Genomic DNA, 20662 nt, shown 5'->3' on the forward strand with positions numbered 1-20662 from the left:
AAATTGAGGACGCATCTGCCCGTACATGGGCCGTTGTACAAGAGATACACGAAGACATTTAATGTACCAAACAGAGACTTCCCTTCACGACTACTCTATTTTGTCTTTCTATATTCGGATATAAACGTGTACGTATATATATTCCAAGAACAATAGAATTTTATGTCCCTCTTTTAATTTTTCTTCTTCAAGTGCCAGGAACAGACTGGATGGTACCACACAGCACGGACAGCGGCCATTGTTAGACCCCGGCCAAACAGTCCCAAAACATGTACCCTGCAAAAACATGTTATGTCCAAACCAGCAATCAGGATTTCTCAAATTAAATCTGTTCGTTCTAAATACGGATCACAAATCTACGATTGCTTGGTAACAGATACCGGTAATCTGAGAGGGAAAGCAAATTTGAGGATGGGATTTTGAGAATGAGTTTTTAAGTAAAAGAATTGGGGTTCAATAAGAGGAAAACCCTGGGAAGCAAGTCAATTAGAGAAAAAAAAAACCAAAAGATTTCCTACAATTATAATTTGACAGCTTATCCACCCTGAAAAGGATTCTTGGGCTTGTCCGGCTACAATCTATGTTTAAGGACCACTCCCCCCCCCCCCCCCCCCCCCCCCCCCCAGAAAGCGACCTTCATTTAAGGTAAGCTTTTGGAGTGGCACTTGGCAACCTGCCAGTATCGTTACGTGTATTGCCATTATGACAAGAAGTCAATCATCATTCAGAATAATGCAACTCATTCATTCAAATTCGTTGTATAGAGCTGATAGTTTTCATTTTCATCTTTAGCATGTGTAAGAGGGAAAAGGAAAGAAAAGAGAGGTCAGATTTCTTGAACAATGCATAAACTGACACACATCTGCAAAATGATTTAGGTAACAACTCAAACAACAAAGTTCAAAGCATTTCATTTACTGGACAAAAAGTTCCAGAGAGATAGAAAGAGGCTCATTAAGATAACCGAGGCCTAATTAATAAATTTAACATGTCAAAATGTTCTAACCAAGCAGCAGACCCAGTGTCCACGGGCATCCAAGCAGGACCCAGTCCACGACATCCAAGCAGGTCCACCCTATGACATCTTCACTCTCGAAAAGTCCATCTCAGGATGCTGGAAGAAAACAAGATATCAAATGAGCATGTTACATAGGAAAGGTAATATTTAGCCAGCAGAAGTTGGCAAAGCATATAAATAGTCACCTCAGCCATGAACTTCTTTAGAATCTCCTGTTTCTGGAGCTCATCACTTGTTGGAAGTCCCATGGATTTTTGTCTCTGATCAAACTGCAAACCACAAGAAACTTGTATGTTACTTCACTATTTCCAAGGCAATACAAATGATTAGCTGAAATTGAAGACTGGAAGAACCAATCAATACCAAAGTAGAATGTCAAACATATGCATCAGAAACAAGCCACTAAGAACCTCATTATTAACTGGCATGAAGGACAGGCAATTGAGACATCAACAGACACAAGACTCAGACAGTAGTCACATTTTATCATGGACATAAGTTTCTAGTTTGGTCATTTTTCTAAATCAGAAAGAAAAAAGTCGTAATAGGAATTCCATCCCAGTAATGCACTGAGAAGCATAGGCATGCCATCTCCATCATCATTTCAAGAGGTAGATATGTCCAACAGGTTAGACTCCTCATCCAATAGCATAGTCAACTAACAGAACCAATATACAATTTACCAAAAAACATTTATATGGCAACATCATTCATGGCCCATCCACAATGGCCAGTACAAATAAGTAAAAGAGAGCAGTAACAGATATGAGAACACATTCTCAAAAAATAATAACTAAAAAAAAGAAAACATAGGCAACGATAAATTACCATCATCTTCTCCACAGTCTGCCTTGTTTCAGGATCCAGGTCAGATAGTTTGCTGTTTTCAGGTTCACACTTTTGAGTGTCGATTTCGGGCTCTCCTTTGACCACAGTTTTCCACCACTCCATCTGGTCGTGCTTTGTCAAAAGAATAGAGAGTGCCTTCTGATCCTCTATAGATAAAAGAGAAATACACATTTTGGTGATAAAGTAAGACCTAAAAATTCTTATAATTCTTTGGATCACTTGATTGCTATGGTCTTCAGTTCTTTATGAATGATTTTCCTGCATCTATAAGAACAATAATCAACTTAGCAAGTAACTTACCTATGCTCCAATAGCAATCATCAGGTTTGACAGGCCGATATAGTTCACCCTGCAATTATTTAGAATTGCATTCTAAGATTGTTACCCAATCTGACAATAAAAGACAAGTGGAACGCAGGAAAGTTACATAGAAAAACCTACGGGATAGACAAGGACTTACATCAATTATTGGAGGGTGCCCCTTGAGTCCAACTTTTATATGGTTCTTCTTTATATCACATACAACAAACCTTGATTTAGTGCCAGTAGGGATTGGAACATTGATGTTGAGCTCCGGTAGTGACTGAGTCCAGGAGTATTTCTCAAGATCAAGTCCGTTACCTTTATTAGGAACTGTTCACAAGCAACTTGATTGATAAATTAAACTGGGTTATAGGAAGATAAACAAACAAAGTGAGAGTTGCTCATAAACTAAACTAGTTCATAATTATTGTCAGAAACCAACAAAGGCCCTCCAAATGCAGAAGTTGTCAAAACACAAGAAGATTTAACTAAAAATAGATTCTTATCAGAAGGTTTAACTGAAAAACATTTTTGTCGCATATATTTGGCCAATCTCAATGATTTTAGAGCAAATGCACAACAAGCTTGGCCAAACAGAATCCAAAGTTCATATGCACTGTCTATCATTAAGGTCCAAGCAGAATTCTCTTTCCCATTGCTTCTATTAAGCTTCTTTCTAGATCTTCAGTCTTAGTTTTAACAATAAAATCAACATTATTCCAGACCCTGAAAATCTGTGAGCCTAAATGATATGAGCATGGACGGCATAAGCCATTCCAACCACCATTCAAGCCAAAGTGACAAAGAAGGCCATGGGTTGGACTATCCATGTGGCCAAGATAAAATCACAAGTGGCCAAGAGGAAGCCATGAGCGGTCAAGAGGAAGTTACGCACAGCAATGCCCATTTAGAGAGGAATGCATGCGGCAAGGGAGGTCCAAACCAAGATCAAGGTATATCGGCCCATGAACAAAGATCATATGAAGATAATGGAGTCAAGCAAGGTGTGGAGATCAATAAAGATGAACTTGGATCACTTTTTTTTTTAAATAAAAAAAGTGTCAATATGTATTAGTATGAGCACCAAGAGGTGCAAGCCATGTACAATTATTTACAGTTCAGTCCTCCACACAACCACACAAAACAGGACTCTAAGAGCCTCACAAAAAAATGGAGGATGATCCATCAACAAAAATTCTAGGATACTAAACCATCTATTTTTAAGAACATCAAAACTCTTTGTATCATCAAAGCCTTCAAATGCTCTTCTATTCCTATCCTTCCAAACAGTCCAAATAAGTGTGAGTGGAACCATATCAACAAAGATGCATCTGTCTTTAAGATATTTCCAAGCCCATAACTCTTCCTTGATTGATCCAACCATCACCCAACTAGTCCCCATCGATTTGTACACCATGGTCCACGAGAAATATACCAAAGGACACTGCAATAAAAGGTGGCTGCAACCCTATTCTGCCTGCTTGCAAAGGCAGCAAGCGTTAACCAGAACCAAACCCCTTCTCCTGACTTTATTAATTGTCAAAATACAATCCATACTAATTTCCCAAGCAAAAAAGGAAATCCGAGGTGGAACTTTGACCTTCCAGATTTGTTTATACAGGAATGGATCATTGCTAACCCCACTCTGAAACAGTCTTTTATAACAGGATTATACCATGAAGGATCCCTTTTTCGTGAGAGTTCATCGCGGCAAACCAATATTGTTACCCGGGGATACAAATGGCAATGCTCTCATCAGCTTCTCATACTCATTAAGTTCTCAATCATTCAAATTTTGTAGAACCAACACCTGCCACACCCCTCCTACATCAGCATTGCTCACGAAACAGTCACTAACCCGCACTCCCTTATTCTCTGCCTAGTGAGCCTATTACAAGAGGAACAGCCAAAAGACTCAAACAAGTCTTCCAACTCTTTGTTCAAGAATGGATAAGTGAGGAAGGACTTGGATCAAGCTAGGAAGCCCACAAGAGGATGAAATTAAGTCCATTCAGCCAAGGCCAAGAAAGAAGATGCACTTTAATCCAAATCAAGGAAGAACCCGAGGCAAGCATGTGGGAAAATCTTCCCAATGCGTGAAAGATTTTGCCAACCCGAGAAGGACTTGTCTCAAGTAAGAATTTTCCTTTTCTTTTCCATCAAAACAAGCAACTAAGTCTCCAAATATTCAAGAGAATCGGTATTCAAGGAAAAATATATTCCTTAGCTGATTCCACCCATTCAAAAAAGGCAACCACATTTAAGGAGCAATGAATTCAAGATCTTGGAAGGATTTGGACAGTTTGGCGTCCTCCCTAAGGAGTCATAAAGCCAGCCCTAATTTTCCTTTCCTTCACTCAAGAATCTCACTTTCAAGAGGGGTATTCACCAATTAAGAGGTTCCCTCAAAGAGGGGAATATCTACACTATTGGCTTGAAGCATTTACAATTAAATAGGAGATTTCTTTTCTTATACTTCACACGACTTACAATTATGGATAGACCTTCAATTCATGATTGTAAACATCAAGTTTTCGATCAATAAAATTACAGAGTTTTAACTTTCAACAGTGAGGTATTCTTCACTATAAATAGACCTTCAATTCATGGTTGTAAGCATCAAGTTTTCAATCAATAAAATTACAAAATTTTAGTTTTCAACAAGTGAGGTATTTTTCAAACTTCTCGTTGAGCAAGGAATTGGTTCAACTTATCAAAATAACTCTTGTGGCATTTTATCAATTCTTAATTTTCCTAATTACCTTAATTCCTATCATCTATTGATAGCAGGTTAAGTAGAAAAAATTTATTTAAATAAGTTTTTAGTGCTAATTGAAATTGTGTGAATTTTAAATTGCATTATTGATCCTAAGTTCCGCATCACTAAACTGAAAAAATCAACCACTAACAAATGAGATGAATAAAATTTAAATTCTCTGCACTGCAATAAAAAATATTCCACACCAACTTTCTAAATCCATGGGTACATTCGTGACTCCAGCATACCAAGATATGGGGACACAAGTTCCGCAACAAACCTATTTTTGGACTAACAATTATCCACAGTTCAGTGCATTCTTCAGAACCAAGATCACAGAACACTCTCCACTTGAAACCTTTAGTTTTCATAATAACCCTTGATTTGCTCTTAGAGGCTCAATGCACAAAAGACTCCAAACAAAGCTGAACCAGCAAAAACTCAGCACACCTTTCCCCAGCCTGCTATCCATGTCTTTCTCTCAAAACTATTGATATATAAGTCGTCCGTTATGCTAATCCCAAATTTTAATGCTATACGCATTAAACATTGATAAATTCAAAAATGTACTCAAAGTCACTCTAAAATCTGAACAAGCACACGCCCATTTTCATCAATTTTAATTATAATTTCTCTCATCGTTCAGTCGGCAATTAAGCAGTGAAGCAAAGCACCATATAATCAATCCAACATTGTAAAAACAAACTAAACGTAGTGACTTCAGTGAAGCCAAAACGGTAAAAACGCAATACCTCTTGGTCCAGTCTCCTCATTCTTGGCCTCCTCCATCTTCTCCTCCTTTAACACAGGCGTCGCTTTCTCTTCCTTCTTCTGCTTCTGCTTCTCCTCCTCATCCAATTTCTTCTTTCTCTCTGCCTCCGCCGCCGCCGCAGCAGCTTTCCTTTTCCTTTCCTTCGCGGCTCTCACCACCGCCGTGATCTCCTTCTCCGCCGTATCTCTCTCGAGGAAATCGCTTTCTTTCTCCAGAAACTCTATCACTTTCTCCACCAGCCCTAACGGGTTTGACGAATCGAAGCTTGCTCTGAACGGCATCGCTTTTGGCTGCTGCTGCTGGGACGAAGACGAGGGTTTGGCTCCCTCTTCTTCCATGCCGGAGATTATCACCATTGATGCCGACACTACTATATTACCTCGTTCCGCCGATAAATGAATCGAGGGTTTAGGTTTTCGCTCCTGTAAGGACTGAGAAAGCAACCTTCTTAGAAAACTTGCAAGGCAGTGCGAAGAGTTTGATAGAGTGTTCCAGAACGGAAACCCTTTTAATAGTCCCTAAATATTTTCTGATAAGTCCCTGATATTTTATGAAATTACACTTGAGCAAATATAACTTGATCATGATTATTAAATTATTTAAAAAAAAAAAAAAAGAACCGGAAACGACGTCGTATAGTTGGTACGGGACATCCTCCCTCTTTACAAAACGATGTAGTTTTTAACGAAAATGACGCGTGGATTTGGCACTAAAAGTTGTAGATTTTGTCTGAAAATATTATATTATTTAAGAAATCTTAGATATTATTAGAGTAAAGGACCATAATAATTTTATGGTTTAAAATTTATTAATTTTTCAAACATCTTGTATGAATATGTATATATATATATGTATATATATATACACAAGTCAATAATAGATAGCAGAAAATGGCTAACTGAGAGGTGGGTGAATAAGAAATTTCACAGGAGCATCAATTTTGATGATCTTCAGAGCTTACTCCAAAGTCATTACAAGGTTAGTGAGGATCTTGAATTACAGCTGAATCAACTGTTATACGGTAATGCCCAATTTTAATCTAATATAAATTAAATTAATTTATGCAATTTTTTTAATTTTAATTTAGTATAAAAATGAAGAAAATTTGATGGATGATGAAATTGAAAACGAATTTGGAGAAAAGATGTGAAAATTTGAGTTTTTATGGTATTTTTGAAAGAAAAATCAGAAAACGAGAATCAGAATGCAATTTAAAAAACTTGTGCTACGTAGGATGCCCGATCAGCAGCCCCGACGAAACAGAACGCGTCGTGTGGCAACTGACGCTGATATGGTGCCACGCGGGTGATCCACGTGCCTGTGATCGAACGACCCATATCCGTTCTTGCGCGCACGGACGGTCTGGATGCGTTCCCTCCCCAAACGCGATCGGGAGTCAGATTTAAACGCAATCAGACAGTCCATATTAGATCGCGATGAACAACCTAAATTTACTCCCTATTTAATCGCGATCAGACGGTTCAGATTAAACGCGATGGATGACACAGATTAAATGGGGACAAATATAAATAACCATCATTACACCAAATTCTAACCCTAGCCGCCAGACACCCTCACCGAAGAAGAAGACCCAGCTGCCGGGAAGGAGAGCCGCTGTCGCGCCGGAGCTACCTCTGACCTCCAAAAGAGGTAAAAAAAATTTCATTAACTCAGAATTCAATTTTAAACACCCCCATGGCCAAATCGAAACAAAAGGACCTGTTGATTGGCCGAAAACCATGGGCAAAGTCCGACAACGCTGTTGCAGGGAATTTCACAAAACGCCTCTGATGAGGCCCTTTTCTATTCCCGTTCTACATAATTTTTTTACCATTGTGATCACCGTTCCCTTTTCTACGGGTTGACCGGAGTAAAACACCCAACCACAACGTGAGCCGAAGGAGCCGCCGCACCGAAGAGCCCCATCGTCGGTGAGTTTCAAATTTTTATGTTTTTTTCGGTCAACCGAGATCTCTTAACGTATTTTTTCGCAGGAGTTGATGCAAAATCGATCGAATTCAACCAAAAACAGCCGATCCAAAATGAACCGCCACCGTGGGCGGCAACGCCGTTGCCGGAGTACGGTGGGGCTGCCGTGGTGAAATTTCAAAATTGGCCAAAAATGGGTCCCGAGACTAATTTTGGATTTTTGGGATGTTTGTAGGTGTTTATAGCGCATTTTAATTCTCGAAAAAAAAAATTTGGGAACCCAGGGACCGCCAGTAAGCACAGTCAACAGCTTAGCTTTCGAGCATCAAACTGAGTAAGAATCCATCACCATATTATCTGTTATAGAATTGAAGTTTAATTAACAATAAATACAGTATTTTGTTACAATTTAAAAAATGTTCATAATTAATTACGGATTACTAATGGAGCCAAAACCGAAAATTATCTACTATTGTTATGTTGATTGTTTTTACAGTTTAAATGCACGAATGTACCTTATTAATTGATTTTATAGATTTGAATGCGTGTATTATTTGTTTTATGTGTTTACAGCTGAATTGAAAAAAATGGAGGTTAAAGGTAAACGAAAAATTGTGTGATTAAGTGAATGAATGAAACGGTAGCCTTATTGAATTTCTTGGGAGATAATGGACGGACCGAGTACATAGGGAACCCTACCGTGAATGTTATCTCATACCCGATGGGGTATCGAGACTTGGTAATTCGGTGCTCATACCAGACGGAGTATGGGGATGACTCATTTCATCCTCATACCAGACAGAGTATTAAGGTTTAATAATTTGACACTCATACCAGACGGGGTATAGAGACGGCCCGTTAATTGATAATGTTAAAAAAAAATGGTTCACGCGTAGTGGGGACATCCCTATGAACCCCCATAGATACCAACAAGCTGATAAAAAGGGATATTTGTTGTTTTGGTTATTTGAATATGAAAGTATAATATATGCTATGTTACCGATTACATATGAAATCATGATATGTATAATGTTATTGTTTCTATAGGTTATTTTTGTAAATCTCACTATGGTAAGTGGACGTTAAATGATTTTATTGTGGATAAATGAATTTGTTTAATTAAGAGTTCCATTAATTATTTTGATTTTCTACCAACCTTTATTTTGTATCGGTGAGTGGCGTGATATTCTTACTAGGCTAGTTAACTCATTCCTTATTTAACTATTTCATATCAAAATGATCAGAATCCGGAGCCCGATTCACAATGAGGTTGCGAGTATGATGCTAGTTTTATTTAATTTCTATTTATTTCCTTATTTTTTTTGTATTTCTTCCAAAATAGTAATTCTCCTATCACTATTTGGTACTTTAAGTTATTGTGTAAATAATGTAAACCTTAACTATTTATTCCACTTCCGCACTTAAGTTATAATTTATTTCTTTTAAAATTTTTGGAGTCATTACATACACAAATTATAACGGCCCCGAAAATTTAAAATGAAATGTGTATTAAAAATATCAAATGCGGAAGCGAAGTAAAAAAAAAATTCGATTAACATCCCTTACACTAAAACCAAAAACGTGCTCACAAAATATAAAGGATCAAACTAACTAAATGAGAAACTCGAAAGTAAAAGCTATGAATATAACTATGGAGTCTTTAGGCATCCCCTTCGTCGTCCTCCTGCGGAACGGGCTCGGGAACAATGTCTTCCTGATCTGAAATGATTAAATAAGGAATGAGCTACACTAGCCCAGTAAAGACATCACGATATCTCACCGTCACAGAGGTAAAGGTGGGTAGAAAACACAAAAGACCAATGGAGCATAATTTACAACAAATCCTTTTATCCATAATAAATCCTTTACCATCCACTTACCTCGGTGAAATTCATAAAACAATATACGAAAGCAATAACATTATCATCATCATGAAATCATATAAACTGTATAACATAATACTTGTCACGCCTTTTGTAATTCAATCATTACACAACATATTTTTCTCATTTACCAACCCACTAGTATCCATGAGGATCCATAGGGGTCCCGCTACCCGTTAACCCTTAACACTTGAAATCAGATTCCAGGGTCGTCCCCATACCCTGTCCGGTATGGGCGCCAAAACTATAAACCTCATTACCCCGTCCGGTATGAGAGACCACAATCCCGGTAGGGTTCTCTACGGACCCGGTCCGTCCACCATCTCCCAGGATATCTAGTCAGGATGACCACATTATACAATTACCGATTCACATAATCTTTTATTCTCCTTTTCCTCAGTCAGCATCATCAATTCACATACAAACAAGCAAAACAGTAATTTATGCCAAACAGGCAACATACAGCATCAGTATCTCAGTCATTCAATCCATAATCAATAAAACAGTAAAATATGCACACGAAACTGTAAAATGAAAACATCAAACCTCATACTGTATTTAAAACTGTAAAATATGCCAAATACCAGTTAACCGACAAATACACTAGACTCGGGCTCCATTAGCGACCTTAAGCAATTTTACACATTCGTTGATTCAAGAAATACCATTTTATCATTATTGAACTTTAATACCGTGATAGAAAATAGGGCGAGGGGTCCTTACTCGTTTCGGGGTCCGAACACGGCTTCACAGTGCACCTACAGGCTGTCCCTAATTTTTTCTGAATTTTTTCCGGGGAACTGAAACGCACTACTGGTACCTGCACGTGTTCCAAAAAATCCCAAATTAGGCCCAGGGCCCCTTTTTGGCCAATATCGCAATTCCGGCACGGCAGCTCCGCCGTGCTCTGGCGACGGCGCCACCGCTTGCGGCGATGATTCGCCTCTGTTTGGCCGTTTTCGGCCGAATTCGGCCACACTTGCATCGGTTCTTGCAATAAAACAACCCTAGGGCCCTTGGGGGGCCAAAAAATTACGGAAAACCGAAGCTTACCGGCGGTGCTCTCGGGTGCGGTTGCTCTCCGGTGAGGTTCGTGTTTTGGTGATTTGGCTCCGATCAACCTGTAGAGAAAAGAATGGTGATCACGGTGATATAAAAATTGCATCAAACGGAGGCCGGGAAGGGCCTCATCGAAGGCAAAAACCGAGGAGGGGCGCGGCGGCGCCGCTAGGTTTCGGCCGTGTTTTCTGGCCGTTTGGCCGGGATTTTGGCTCCGATTTGGCCACAGGGGAAATCAGCGTGGAAAAACGAGTCGGGGTATGAATACTAGTCCAACTCAAACTTCCTTGCCTTTCTGCCTTTATCCATTATACTCTTAGGAGAATACTAGTCCAATTCTAGGAACCTTCAAGCATACTCTAACACTGTTATATCACCCTATACCAGGTGTGTAAACTCCATCTTCTTCAAATGCCGAAGTTGTTTTGGGAGTTACTCTACATTGAAGGTCATCAGGAACTATTCCCGAGTGACTGGAACAAGCAGGGTGGCCTATTTGAACTGCCACCAGTGACCTGCCTCTCGCATGAGTATGTAGGTAGCAAGTAACACCTTCTGTTTAAGAACCACCCAAGAGTCGTGAAGGCCTTCTCTATCTCAACTAACCAATACTCGGACTCATCGAAAAAAGATGCCCCTGTAAAGATAGATGGATTTAGTCTCTTATACCTTTTAATGTAGTTTGGGTCCATCATGGGTAGAACTAGATCTTGTTGAAGAGGAATTGGATTATGCTGGAGAGCCGGGTGGCCATGTGGCGACACTTAGTTGTATGGTGGGGGCACCAGATTATGTTGCGACGATACTGAATGATATGGTGGAGGAGCAAGGTTGTACCAGGGTGGCATATGATCTTCTCATTGCAAAGGTGACTCAAATTATGGCAGCAAGGGAGGGTTAGACAACTCCCTCCTTTCTTTCGAGGCCTACTGGGTAAAGATGAGTCTTTCCAGCATCTCAAAGAGTCGATCAACATCCTCTCGAAGTGATCCATATTGAGCTACTTGGTTTAGTGGAGACCTTCCTCTCCTCATATTCTTACATCTGGATTTCACAAGAAAGGGTTGAACGAGAGTTTATATTATTGTATTTTTTTTTTAATTCTTTGTGTAAGGAAAGGTTCCAATAAACGCAGCTTTGATAATAACTGTAAAGAATCAAAACTTAAAGGATATGAATTTGTATTTAAAATGCAAAAGCAAACAATAATGTTATGGTTTATATTCCTTACACAGTAAATTAGAATACATAATAGGATTATTAAAAATTTTTTTACAGTTCTTCACAAAAAGAAACGAATAAATGATTAAAATAAGTAAATAAATATCTTAGAGGTTAACCTCCAGTAGTACTTGATGGGGTCCGGAAGGTAATCTACTTACAACCCTCCTGCTGATCAAGATCTGGATCTTGGTCTTGTTGATATGAGATGGTTAATAGAATGGTGAGCTATACTAGCCCAATAAGAATATCATGCTAATCACTAATACTGAAAATCTAAAATTGGTAAAAATCATAAAATAACTAATGGAGCCCTTAATTTGAACAAAGGTATTTATTATAAAAAAATCGTTTATTCCGTACTTACTATTACGAGTTTTCCAAAAATATCTATGAAGACAATAAATTCGAATATCATTTTTATAACATATTTACTTGAATAATAATAGTAAACTCACCTCATTTCTTGTTTACCGGTACCTCTGGGGGCCCATAGGAATATTTCTCTACTCGTAAACCCAATATATAGATTTGTCAATTAACTCAGCCGTCCTCATAAACTATCTGGTAATGGGTATCAAATACCTTAATACCCCGTCAGTTATGAGGGTAATCCATATCTCTCAAACCCTTCTGGTATAAGACTTCTCAACCTCGTCCAACTAAGATAATATCCACAGTAAGGATTTTTTATGCACCGAGTTTATCCGCCCTTTCTCATGGTACCCAGTAACTCTTTCATATATAGATCTCTATCGATAAAATAATCACCAATCGTATATCAACATCTCATTTTATATTCACATGTTAATTTAAACGACATCTAAGCAAGCAATATAGTTTAACAATCAAGACACGTAATCAGGACCTTTATTTCCAATCCATCAGTTATATCAAGAAAATTAATAAATGAAAAAATAATTAAAAGTAATAATTTTAATCACACAGTGGATCAATAAGCAATGTAGGCAGTATAGAAAAATAAATAGACAACACAAAGGAGTTAGGACAATCGTACACTAAGCAGTTTCTGGTTCCACTAGTGGCCTGTAATTAATTTTAGAATTTTTCTAATTTTTTTCACAAAACACAAGATATTCTATTATTAAGTCTCAATTTACCATAATAGAAAATAGAGTGAGAAATTCTTACCCGAATCGGTATTTCAAAACGCCGTATTATCTACTACGCCTCCTAACAGGTTTTGGATTTCCTGAATTTTTTCTGCCAAAATTAAAATATTCGTTACGTACCAAAAATCTAAAATTGGTGTTGAAAATCTTTTTGACTAATTTTAGGGTTCCGACATAGCGTTGCCGCCGTGCTCCGACACCGGTTTCGCCGCCCACGGCAGCGGTTTGCCTTAGTTTGGCAGGTTTTGGACGGTTTTGACCAATTTTACATATATCCCTGGGAAAAAATACGTTAGGAAGCCTCAATTGGTCAAAAAAATAAAAAATCAAAACCTATCAACGATAGCAGCGAGGGGGTCTCTAGATGTGGGGGCTCTGTTGGTTCTCCTTCCTGGTGAGGTTTCTTCTTTGGTTAACCTGCAGCAGAAAGAGATGGTAAACACGATAGTCAAAGAATCGTGTAAAACAGAAAACATGAAGGGGGTCATCGAATAGGATTTAGGGTTTTCGCCACCGCAGCTCCGCCAAACTTTATCTGCAGTTTTTGGCTCACATGTCGTCCATTTTGCATCGATATAGCCACATGAAGACTCGGAATTGAATTCCAAGGGGGGAGGAAAAATTTTTACCTTCTTTAGCGGTCGGTGGTGACTCAGATGCGGCAACAGCCGAGGGTTGGATTCCTTCTCCAGCGTCTGATTCTTCTTCTCCAACGAGAGCTAAACGGCCAAGGTTAAGTTCTCCTGCAAAGAGGAGTTTAAATACTCCTATCCTCTTTAATCCAGGCAGTCTATTTGTGTCGAGGTTGAGCGAAAAGAACCATTCGATGATTTTGTTTAGGCTGATGGCATGGACGAATTCGAGTCGTCCATTGCGATCCATCTCATCTGTCTAATTGCGTCTAAAGAGAAAATATATCTGGGTCGTTCACGCGCACGAAATGAGGTCTGGACTGTCAAATTGCTAGGCACATGGATTGCTTGCGTGGTGCCAATGTCTGCATGCCTGCCTCGCGGCGTGCTCTAGTTCGCTTAGGTTGCTGACATCCCACGTGGCTAAATTTTTTCTTTTTGTGATTTAACTCTTTATTTTCAATTTTTCTTTCAAAAATATTATCTAAATTTAAATTTTCACTCATTTTCTCCAAAATTATTTTTAATTTCGTTCCTAATCTATTTTTTCTAAAAAATTCACTAATATTAAATTGAAATAAAATAAAATTAATTATTTATATAATTTTTATAAATAATAAAGATTATCCTAAACCAATTTTCGAATTCAGGTACTGTAATGTATGTATATGTGTGTGTGTATATATACCTTGCTTCCAAAAAGGTTGAGTATTAACTTGGCAATTCGAAATGATAAAATGGGCACCATTTTATTCTCACCTGTCAATAATAAATCACCATAATAATATATATATATATAATGGTATGCATTATTAAAAATATATAATGACATTATATATAAAGTATACCGTATTTCCTGTATATATATTTTGAGCAACCAGACTGCGTGAGTTCATGACATTCTTGACCAGCTTGATATCATCCAAGCTAATCGTCCGGTGAACAAAAGCCCTAACGGGGTTATTTCCACCGTCACCTTTTAAAGTATTCTCTGTTGAAGATTGATTTAAGAATTAGCCAAAATATGCTGCTGATATTTTGTAGATTTTATGCTAAATAATTTTGTTAATATTTTTCTGATTGTTAAAATTAATGATTTTTTCTGTTAAGTTTAAATTCAAAAAATAGAAATCCACCGTGAAGTTGTATCACAGTAGGATATATAAATTTCATGCGATGTGTATGCATGATTTTCGGACGATCTGATTTGATCGTTTGGTTGATGTAATCAGTTTAAATTTGTATTTCTTATATATATATATGAGAAAATAAAAGAAGAAAACTACTCCTTCTCTCCATAAAAAGCACGTCTCTTTAGAACAGCAAAACAGAGGCAGTTGCATAAGCTTGCTCTGTTTTGCTGCCCTCTCTCTCTTCAACTTTCTCTCTCTAAGTTTGTTCAATCGCAGAGCTTCCCTTGAAGCTTATTTTTGCTTTCGATCAACAAGTGGTATCAGAGCCAGGTTCTCCTACGTCTCAGGTGAATCAAAAATTTTTCAAACCCGATGGCTACCTCAGGAACTACCCCTGCTCCGCAGTTCAACGGAGAAAATTACCATGTGTGGGCAATAAAGATGCGAGCTCACCTCAAAGCTCTGGGTTTATGGGATGTTATTATAGACAATAGCGAACCAAACCCACTACAAGAAACTGCTACATTGAACCAGATTAAAAGGTACGAGGAACAGAAGGCCAAGAAACCAAAAGCAATTGCCTGCCTCTTCTCAGCGGTTTCAGACAGGGTTTTCTCTAGGATTATGAACTATGAATCACCCAAGGAAGCGTGGGAGAAACTGAAGGAAGAGTTTGATGGAGGAGACAGAAGCAAGAAGATCAAACTACTGAGGCTAAAAAGTGAATTTGCATTACTCAGAATGCAAAAAAATGAGTCTATTAGGGACTATGCCTCCAAACTCTCGGATATTGTGAATAAAATGAGATTGTTGGGGGAGGACTTTCCTGAATCAAGGGTGGTAGAACAAATTCTTATAAGTTTACCACTAAAATTTGAGTCTAAAATCTCAGCCTTAGAGGAACTTGCAGATATTGAGAAGATTTCTTCAGCTGAACTAATCAATAAGCTGTAATCACAGGAGTAACGTGTCAACATGCATGCTCGTGTACCTATTGAAGGAGCCTTATTCTCGTCTCAAACCAAAGCTACCCCTTCAAATCAGTATCAAGGCAGAAGGAATGGAGGAAATCAAACTGGAAACCAAAGTTCCAGAAAACAGAAGAAGTATCCTCCTTGCAACATCTGCTCCCTCACAAACCATTTAGAGAGTGAATGCTGGTATAAGGGAAAGAAAGTTGTCCAATGCAACTTCTGCAAAAGACTTGGCCATAAGGAGAATTTCTGTAGGCAAAAACAAAAGCTAGAAACTGCACAATCTAAGCAGGAGTTGCAACATGTAAATGTCACTGAGATATCCAGTGAGCAAAGTAATACAATTCTTGTTGTTTTAAGTGAATTAATAGTGGAAGACGACAGCCTCTGGGTTGTTGATAGTGGTTGCACTTCTCACATGTGCAAGAATGAAGCCATGTTTGTCTCACTTGACAAATCAGCAACAGGCCAAGTAAGACTTGGAAATGGCATGCTGGAAACCATCAAGGGCAAAAGCAACATTGCCATTGAAACCAAGAAAGGCAGAAAACTTATCACTGATGTAAATTTTGTTCCTACACTCTCACAGGATCTTCTCAGTGTGAATCAGATGACTGATCGAGGCTACTCGGTTGGATTCAAGGATAACTGCTGCAGGATATATGATCCTGAGGATCGCTTGATTGCTTTCATCCAAACGAAGAATCAAGTCTACTCCTTAAAACTCAGAGAAGTAATTGAGAGAGCCAGTGTTGCCTCTGTAACTGATGGTGAGATTTGGCACAGGTGCCTTGGGCATTTTCATGCGGCTGGGCTACAACAACTGCAGAAGGGAGGTCTAACCAAGGACTTCCCAAATATTGCAGTCACTGAGATAGTATGTGGTGTATGTCAGCTGAGGAAATTGGCAAGGAATTCATTTCCTTCGCAAGCAGATTGGAGAGCAAAAGAGAAGCTGACACTTATCCATTCTGACATTTGTGGTCCAATGACAGAAAACTCTATGAGTGGTTGCAGGTATTTTGGCTTGTTCATATATGATTTTTCCAGGATGATTTGGATTTGTTTCCTGCAGAATAAAGCTCAAATTTTTGGTGAATTCAAGAAGCTCAAGGTTATTGCAGAGAAGGAAAGTGGCAGTGTACTGAGGTGCCTAAGGACAGATAATGGACTTGAATTCAATTCCAGCCAATTCAATGATTTCTGTTCTGAGAATGGGATCAAAAGGCAGCTCACGGCACCATATTCTCCTCAACAAAATGGTGTCTCGGAGAGGAAGAACAGAACCATTAAGGAAATGGTAAAAAGCATGCTTGCTGACAAGCACCTGCCTAAAGCCTTGTGAGCTGAGGCAGTGAACACTGCTGTGTTCCTGCTCAACATGCTGCCTACAAAGGCTGTAAAGTAGATGACACCGATAGAGGCCTAGAGTGGCATCAAGCCATCAACAAAGTATCTACAGGTGTTTGGATCAGTGTGCTACTGCCATGTCTCGGATGACAGGAGATCCAAGCTAGAAATGAACGCTGAGTTGGGAGTATTTTTGGGATACAGTACTGAAGCAAAAACATACAGAATTCTAAACCTGAAAACCAACAAGCTTATGATTCGAAGAAATGTAACGGTGGATGAAAATAGCTACTGGAATTGGGAGAAGTAGAAAGTCGAATGAGACTGTGTCACATTTGAAGAAGGAAAGAAATCAATGAAAGTATCAAACCCAACTCAGAGTGATGAAGAAGATGAAGAATGTGAAGCAAAAGGGAGAATAAAATTGAAAAGTCTAGCTGACATCTATGAAAGGTGCAGTTTTGCCTCAAAAGAACCTTCCTCTGTTGAGGAAGCACTTCAGCAGCAAGAGTGGAGACTTGCTATGGAAGAGGAAATCAGGATGATTGACAAAAACAATACTTGGTCTCTGGTAAAATTAAGTACAAACAAAAAACTAATTGGAGTAAAGTGGGTGTTCAAAGTGAAACTCAATCCGGACGGGACAACAAACAAGCACAAGGAACGGCTTGTGGCAAAGGGATACTCCTAGCTTCCAGGAATCGATTACACAGAAACCTTTGCTCCCGTGGCCAGATATGAAACAATTAGACTCATTCTGGCCATGGCAGCTCAGTTTGGTTGGAGTGTGATGCACTTGGATGTGAAATCGGCCTTCTTAAATGGTAAACTGAATGAAGAAATTTATGTTGAGCAGCCACCGGGGTTTATTCAACTTGGAAAGGAGAGTCACGTCTATCTTCTTCACAAGCCCTATACGGCCTCAAACAGGCTCCACGAGCCTGGTATGATAAGTTAAATACGTACTTACTTCACTGTGGGTTTGAGAGAAGCATGACAGAAAATACACTGTATGTGAATAAAGATGAAGACCGACTTATCACTGCAACATATGTTGATGATATACTGGTGACAGGCAGCAACAAAAGGAAAATGATAGAGTTCAAGCAGAAATTGGAAAAGGAATTTGAGATGTTTGATCTTGGGGAAACTACCTACTTCCTAGGAATGGAGATTCAACAAAGTAACTTGGGTATTTTTCTTTCACAAGGCAAGTATGCCAAAGAAATACTAAATAAATTCAATATGAGTCACTGTAAATCAGTATCTACACCACTGGTGTCCAACTTGAAATTATCAAAGGACGAAAAAGGTAGCAAAGTCGAAGAGGGAAATTACAGAAGTCTGATTGGGAGCCTTCTGTATCTCACAGCTACCAGACCAGACATTTTGTTTGCATTGAGTTTACTTTCAAGGTACATGGCTTCACCGAGGGAATCACACTTACAAGCTGTCAAACATGTGCTGAGGTATTTGAAAGGAACTTGGAATTTTGGTGTTCAATTCAAAGCAAGAGCTGAAGGTGGAGTAGTCGGCTACAGTGACAGTGACCGGGCAGGAAATGTAGAAGATGCACGTACCACAACTGGGTACTTGTTCAAACTAGGCTCCGGTGTTTTTTCATGGGCATCTAAGAAACAGGATATTGTGCCTCAGTCCACAGCTGAGGCTGAGTATGTAGCCGCAGCTACAACAACTAACCAAGCAATTTGGTTGAGGAAGGTGCTCAACGATCTAAAGCTGGACAAACAAACACCTACAGTGTTGTATGTAGACAACAAGTCTGCAATTGCCATTGCAAAAAATCCTGTAATGCACGGGAGAACTAAATACATCAACGTTAAGTATCATGCTATATGTGAGGCTGAGAGGAATCAAGAAATAAAGCTGATACATTGCTCCACCGATGATCAGCTTGCGGACATTCTAACCAAGGCCTTGTCTAAAGCTAAATTTGAGGATTTGCAGGAAAATGTGGGGATTGGTGAAAAAAGTCATTAAGGGGGAGTGTTAAAATTATTGATTTTTTATGTTAAGTTTAAATTCAAAAAATAGAAATCCACCGTGAAGTTGTATCATAGTAGGATACGTAAATTTCATGCGATATGTATGCATGATTTTCGGACGATCTGATTTGATCGTTTGGTTGATGTAATCAGTTTAAATTTGTATTGCTTATCTATATATGAGAAAATAAAAGAAGAAAACTATTCATTCTCTCCAGAAAAAGCACGTCTCTTCAGAACAGCAAAACAGAGGCAGTTGCATAAGCTTGCTCTGTTTTGCTGCCCTCTCTCTCTTCAACTTTCTCTCTCTAAATTTGTTCAATCACAGAGCTTCCCTTGAAGCTTATTTTCGCTTTCGATCAACACTGATATTATGGAGATTAGTTTTCCTTATTTTTCTACTCCTGATAATTTGTGGTTAGCGGCAGAATTTTAGAGATTATGGTGAGGATTTTTAGCATTTTCAATTTGGCTGTAAGCCTATATATAGGCATGTTTAGTTCTGGAATAATAGAGCAGAGAGCGGCAAGTATTTCTACAATTTGTGTTCTTTATCTGCAGAAAGTTTCTTCCTTCAAACTCTGTTTTCTCAAACTTGTTCCAACATTCTGTGTGTCTCGAAAACCACATCATGGCTGCAAACATTAAAACATTCACCACACTATTCACCACCACCATCAATCCCGACCAGATCACCATGAACACCCACCAAAGTTTCTTCCATGAAATTTTGGTCGACGGTTTTTGTTGCTCTGGCACAGTGGGAAGTGAATGGGGGTCGGAAGTCTTTCTGGTGAAAGCAAGGAGGAGAGAAATGAGAGACACGCCATCGCCGATTGAATTATGAATCCTGAACGTTGCGACGGCTTCGGCGTCAGAAGTTTTCACATTGAGAAGATGAAGCTCCCATAATGGCTTACACATGTCCATTGGGATTTTTGTTGAGTTGGATGTATAGTCCTCTACGAATTTGCCTGGTGACTCCATTTCTGGGTTTATGTCTGGGACGATTACATGATCTTCAACTTTCACGTTCGTTTTCATCGCCAGTACACAACTTGCTGCCGGCGGTTGCTATCGTCAACATCTTTTCCTTCTTCTTCTTCTTTCGGTCTGCTTTGTTTGGCGAATTAAAGGTGTTGGAACTTGGAAGATTACTTGCTATATATAGATATGATATATACAACATATTATATTAGGAGGGCAGTACTATAATTTTGTTCAAGTTTATATAGATATGATCTAAGTTGAAAATAATAATAAAATTAAAATTAAAACAAAAAAAAAAATAAAGATATCATGTGTATGAGTTGGAGTTAAGATTGTAAATTTCCATATCTAACCCTTCTTTCCCTTTATGTTGTAGTTACATATAATATATATATATATATACACACATATACATATATATTTAATCAAACCATATATCTTTTGCTGGATTTAAAGGGAAGAGATAAAATACAACATGATGATAGAAACAAACATACACAACTCAGAAGCAGATGATGAAGTTGGAGCTAAGATACCCAACGTATATATTTTTAAGTTAGAGTTGGAGTTGGAGATAGAGATAAAATTCCGAAATTATAAATTCAACAATTGATTAATATTGATAATATTAATTTTAAAAGTGTTTTTTTTA

General features: G+C 38.5%; 2 protein-coding genes across 2 annotated transcripts in view; both read right to left on the minus strand.

The window, feature by feature from the left end:
• Nucleotides 1–20662, minus strand: part of LOC110823258 (phosphatidylinositol 4-kinase gamma-like protein) — a 58646-nt gene that overhangs the window by 13939 nt on the left and 24045 nt on the right. The window lies entirely within an intron of this gene.
• Nucleotides 864–6194, minus strand: LOC148239709 (protein BOBBER 1-like). The gene is made up of 6 exons (XM_088210623.1): nucleotides 5681–6194; nucleotides 2328–2500; nucleotides 2168–2216; nucleotides 1847–2013; nucleotides 1204–1287; nucleotides 864–1114 (listed from the first exon to the last, which is right to left on the minus strand). Exons 1-6 carry the CDS (start codon nucleotides 6054–6056, stop codon nucleotides 1076–1078), a joined length of 888 nt encoding a protein of 295 aa, XP_088066749.1. The 5' UTR covers nucleotides 6057–6194; the 3' UTR covers nucleotides 864–1075.

The sequence above is a fragment of the Carica papaya genome, chromosome 9 (assembly GCF_054855325.1).
Source record: "Carica papaya isolate Zhongbai chromosome 9, ASM5485532v1, whole genome shotgun sequence".
Classification (NCBI taxonomy): domain Eukaryota; kingdom Viridiplantae; phylum Streptophyta; class Magnoliopsida; order Brassicales; family Caricaceae; genus Carica; species Carica papaya.

Coding starts and splice junctions, on each gene's coding strand:
- LOC148239709 (XM_088210623.1), bottom strand. CDS start 6,056: ATGGTGATAATCTCCGGCATGGAAGAAGAGGGAGCCAAACCCTCGTCT. Junction 2,501..5,680: donor TGAGGAGACTGGACCAAGAG/GTATTGCGTTTT, acceptor GCTTGTGAACAG/TTCCTAATAAAGGTAACGGA. Junction 2,217..2,327: donor GGCACCCTCCAATAATTGAT/GTAAGTCCTTGT, acceptor AAATAATTGCAG/GGTGAACTATATCGGCCTGT.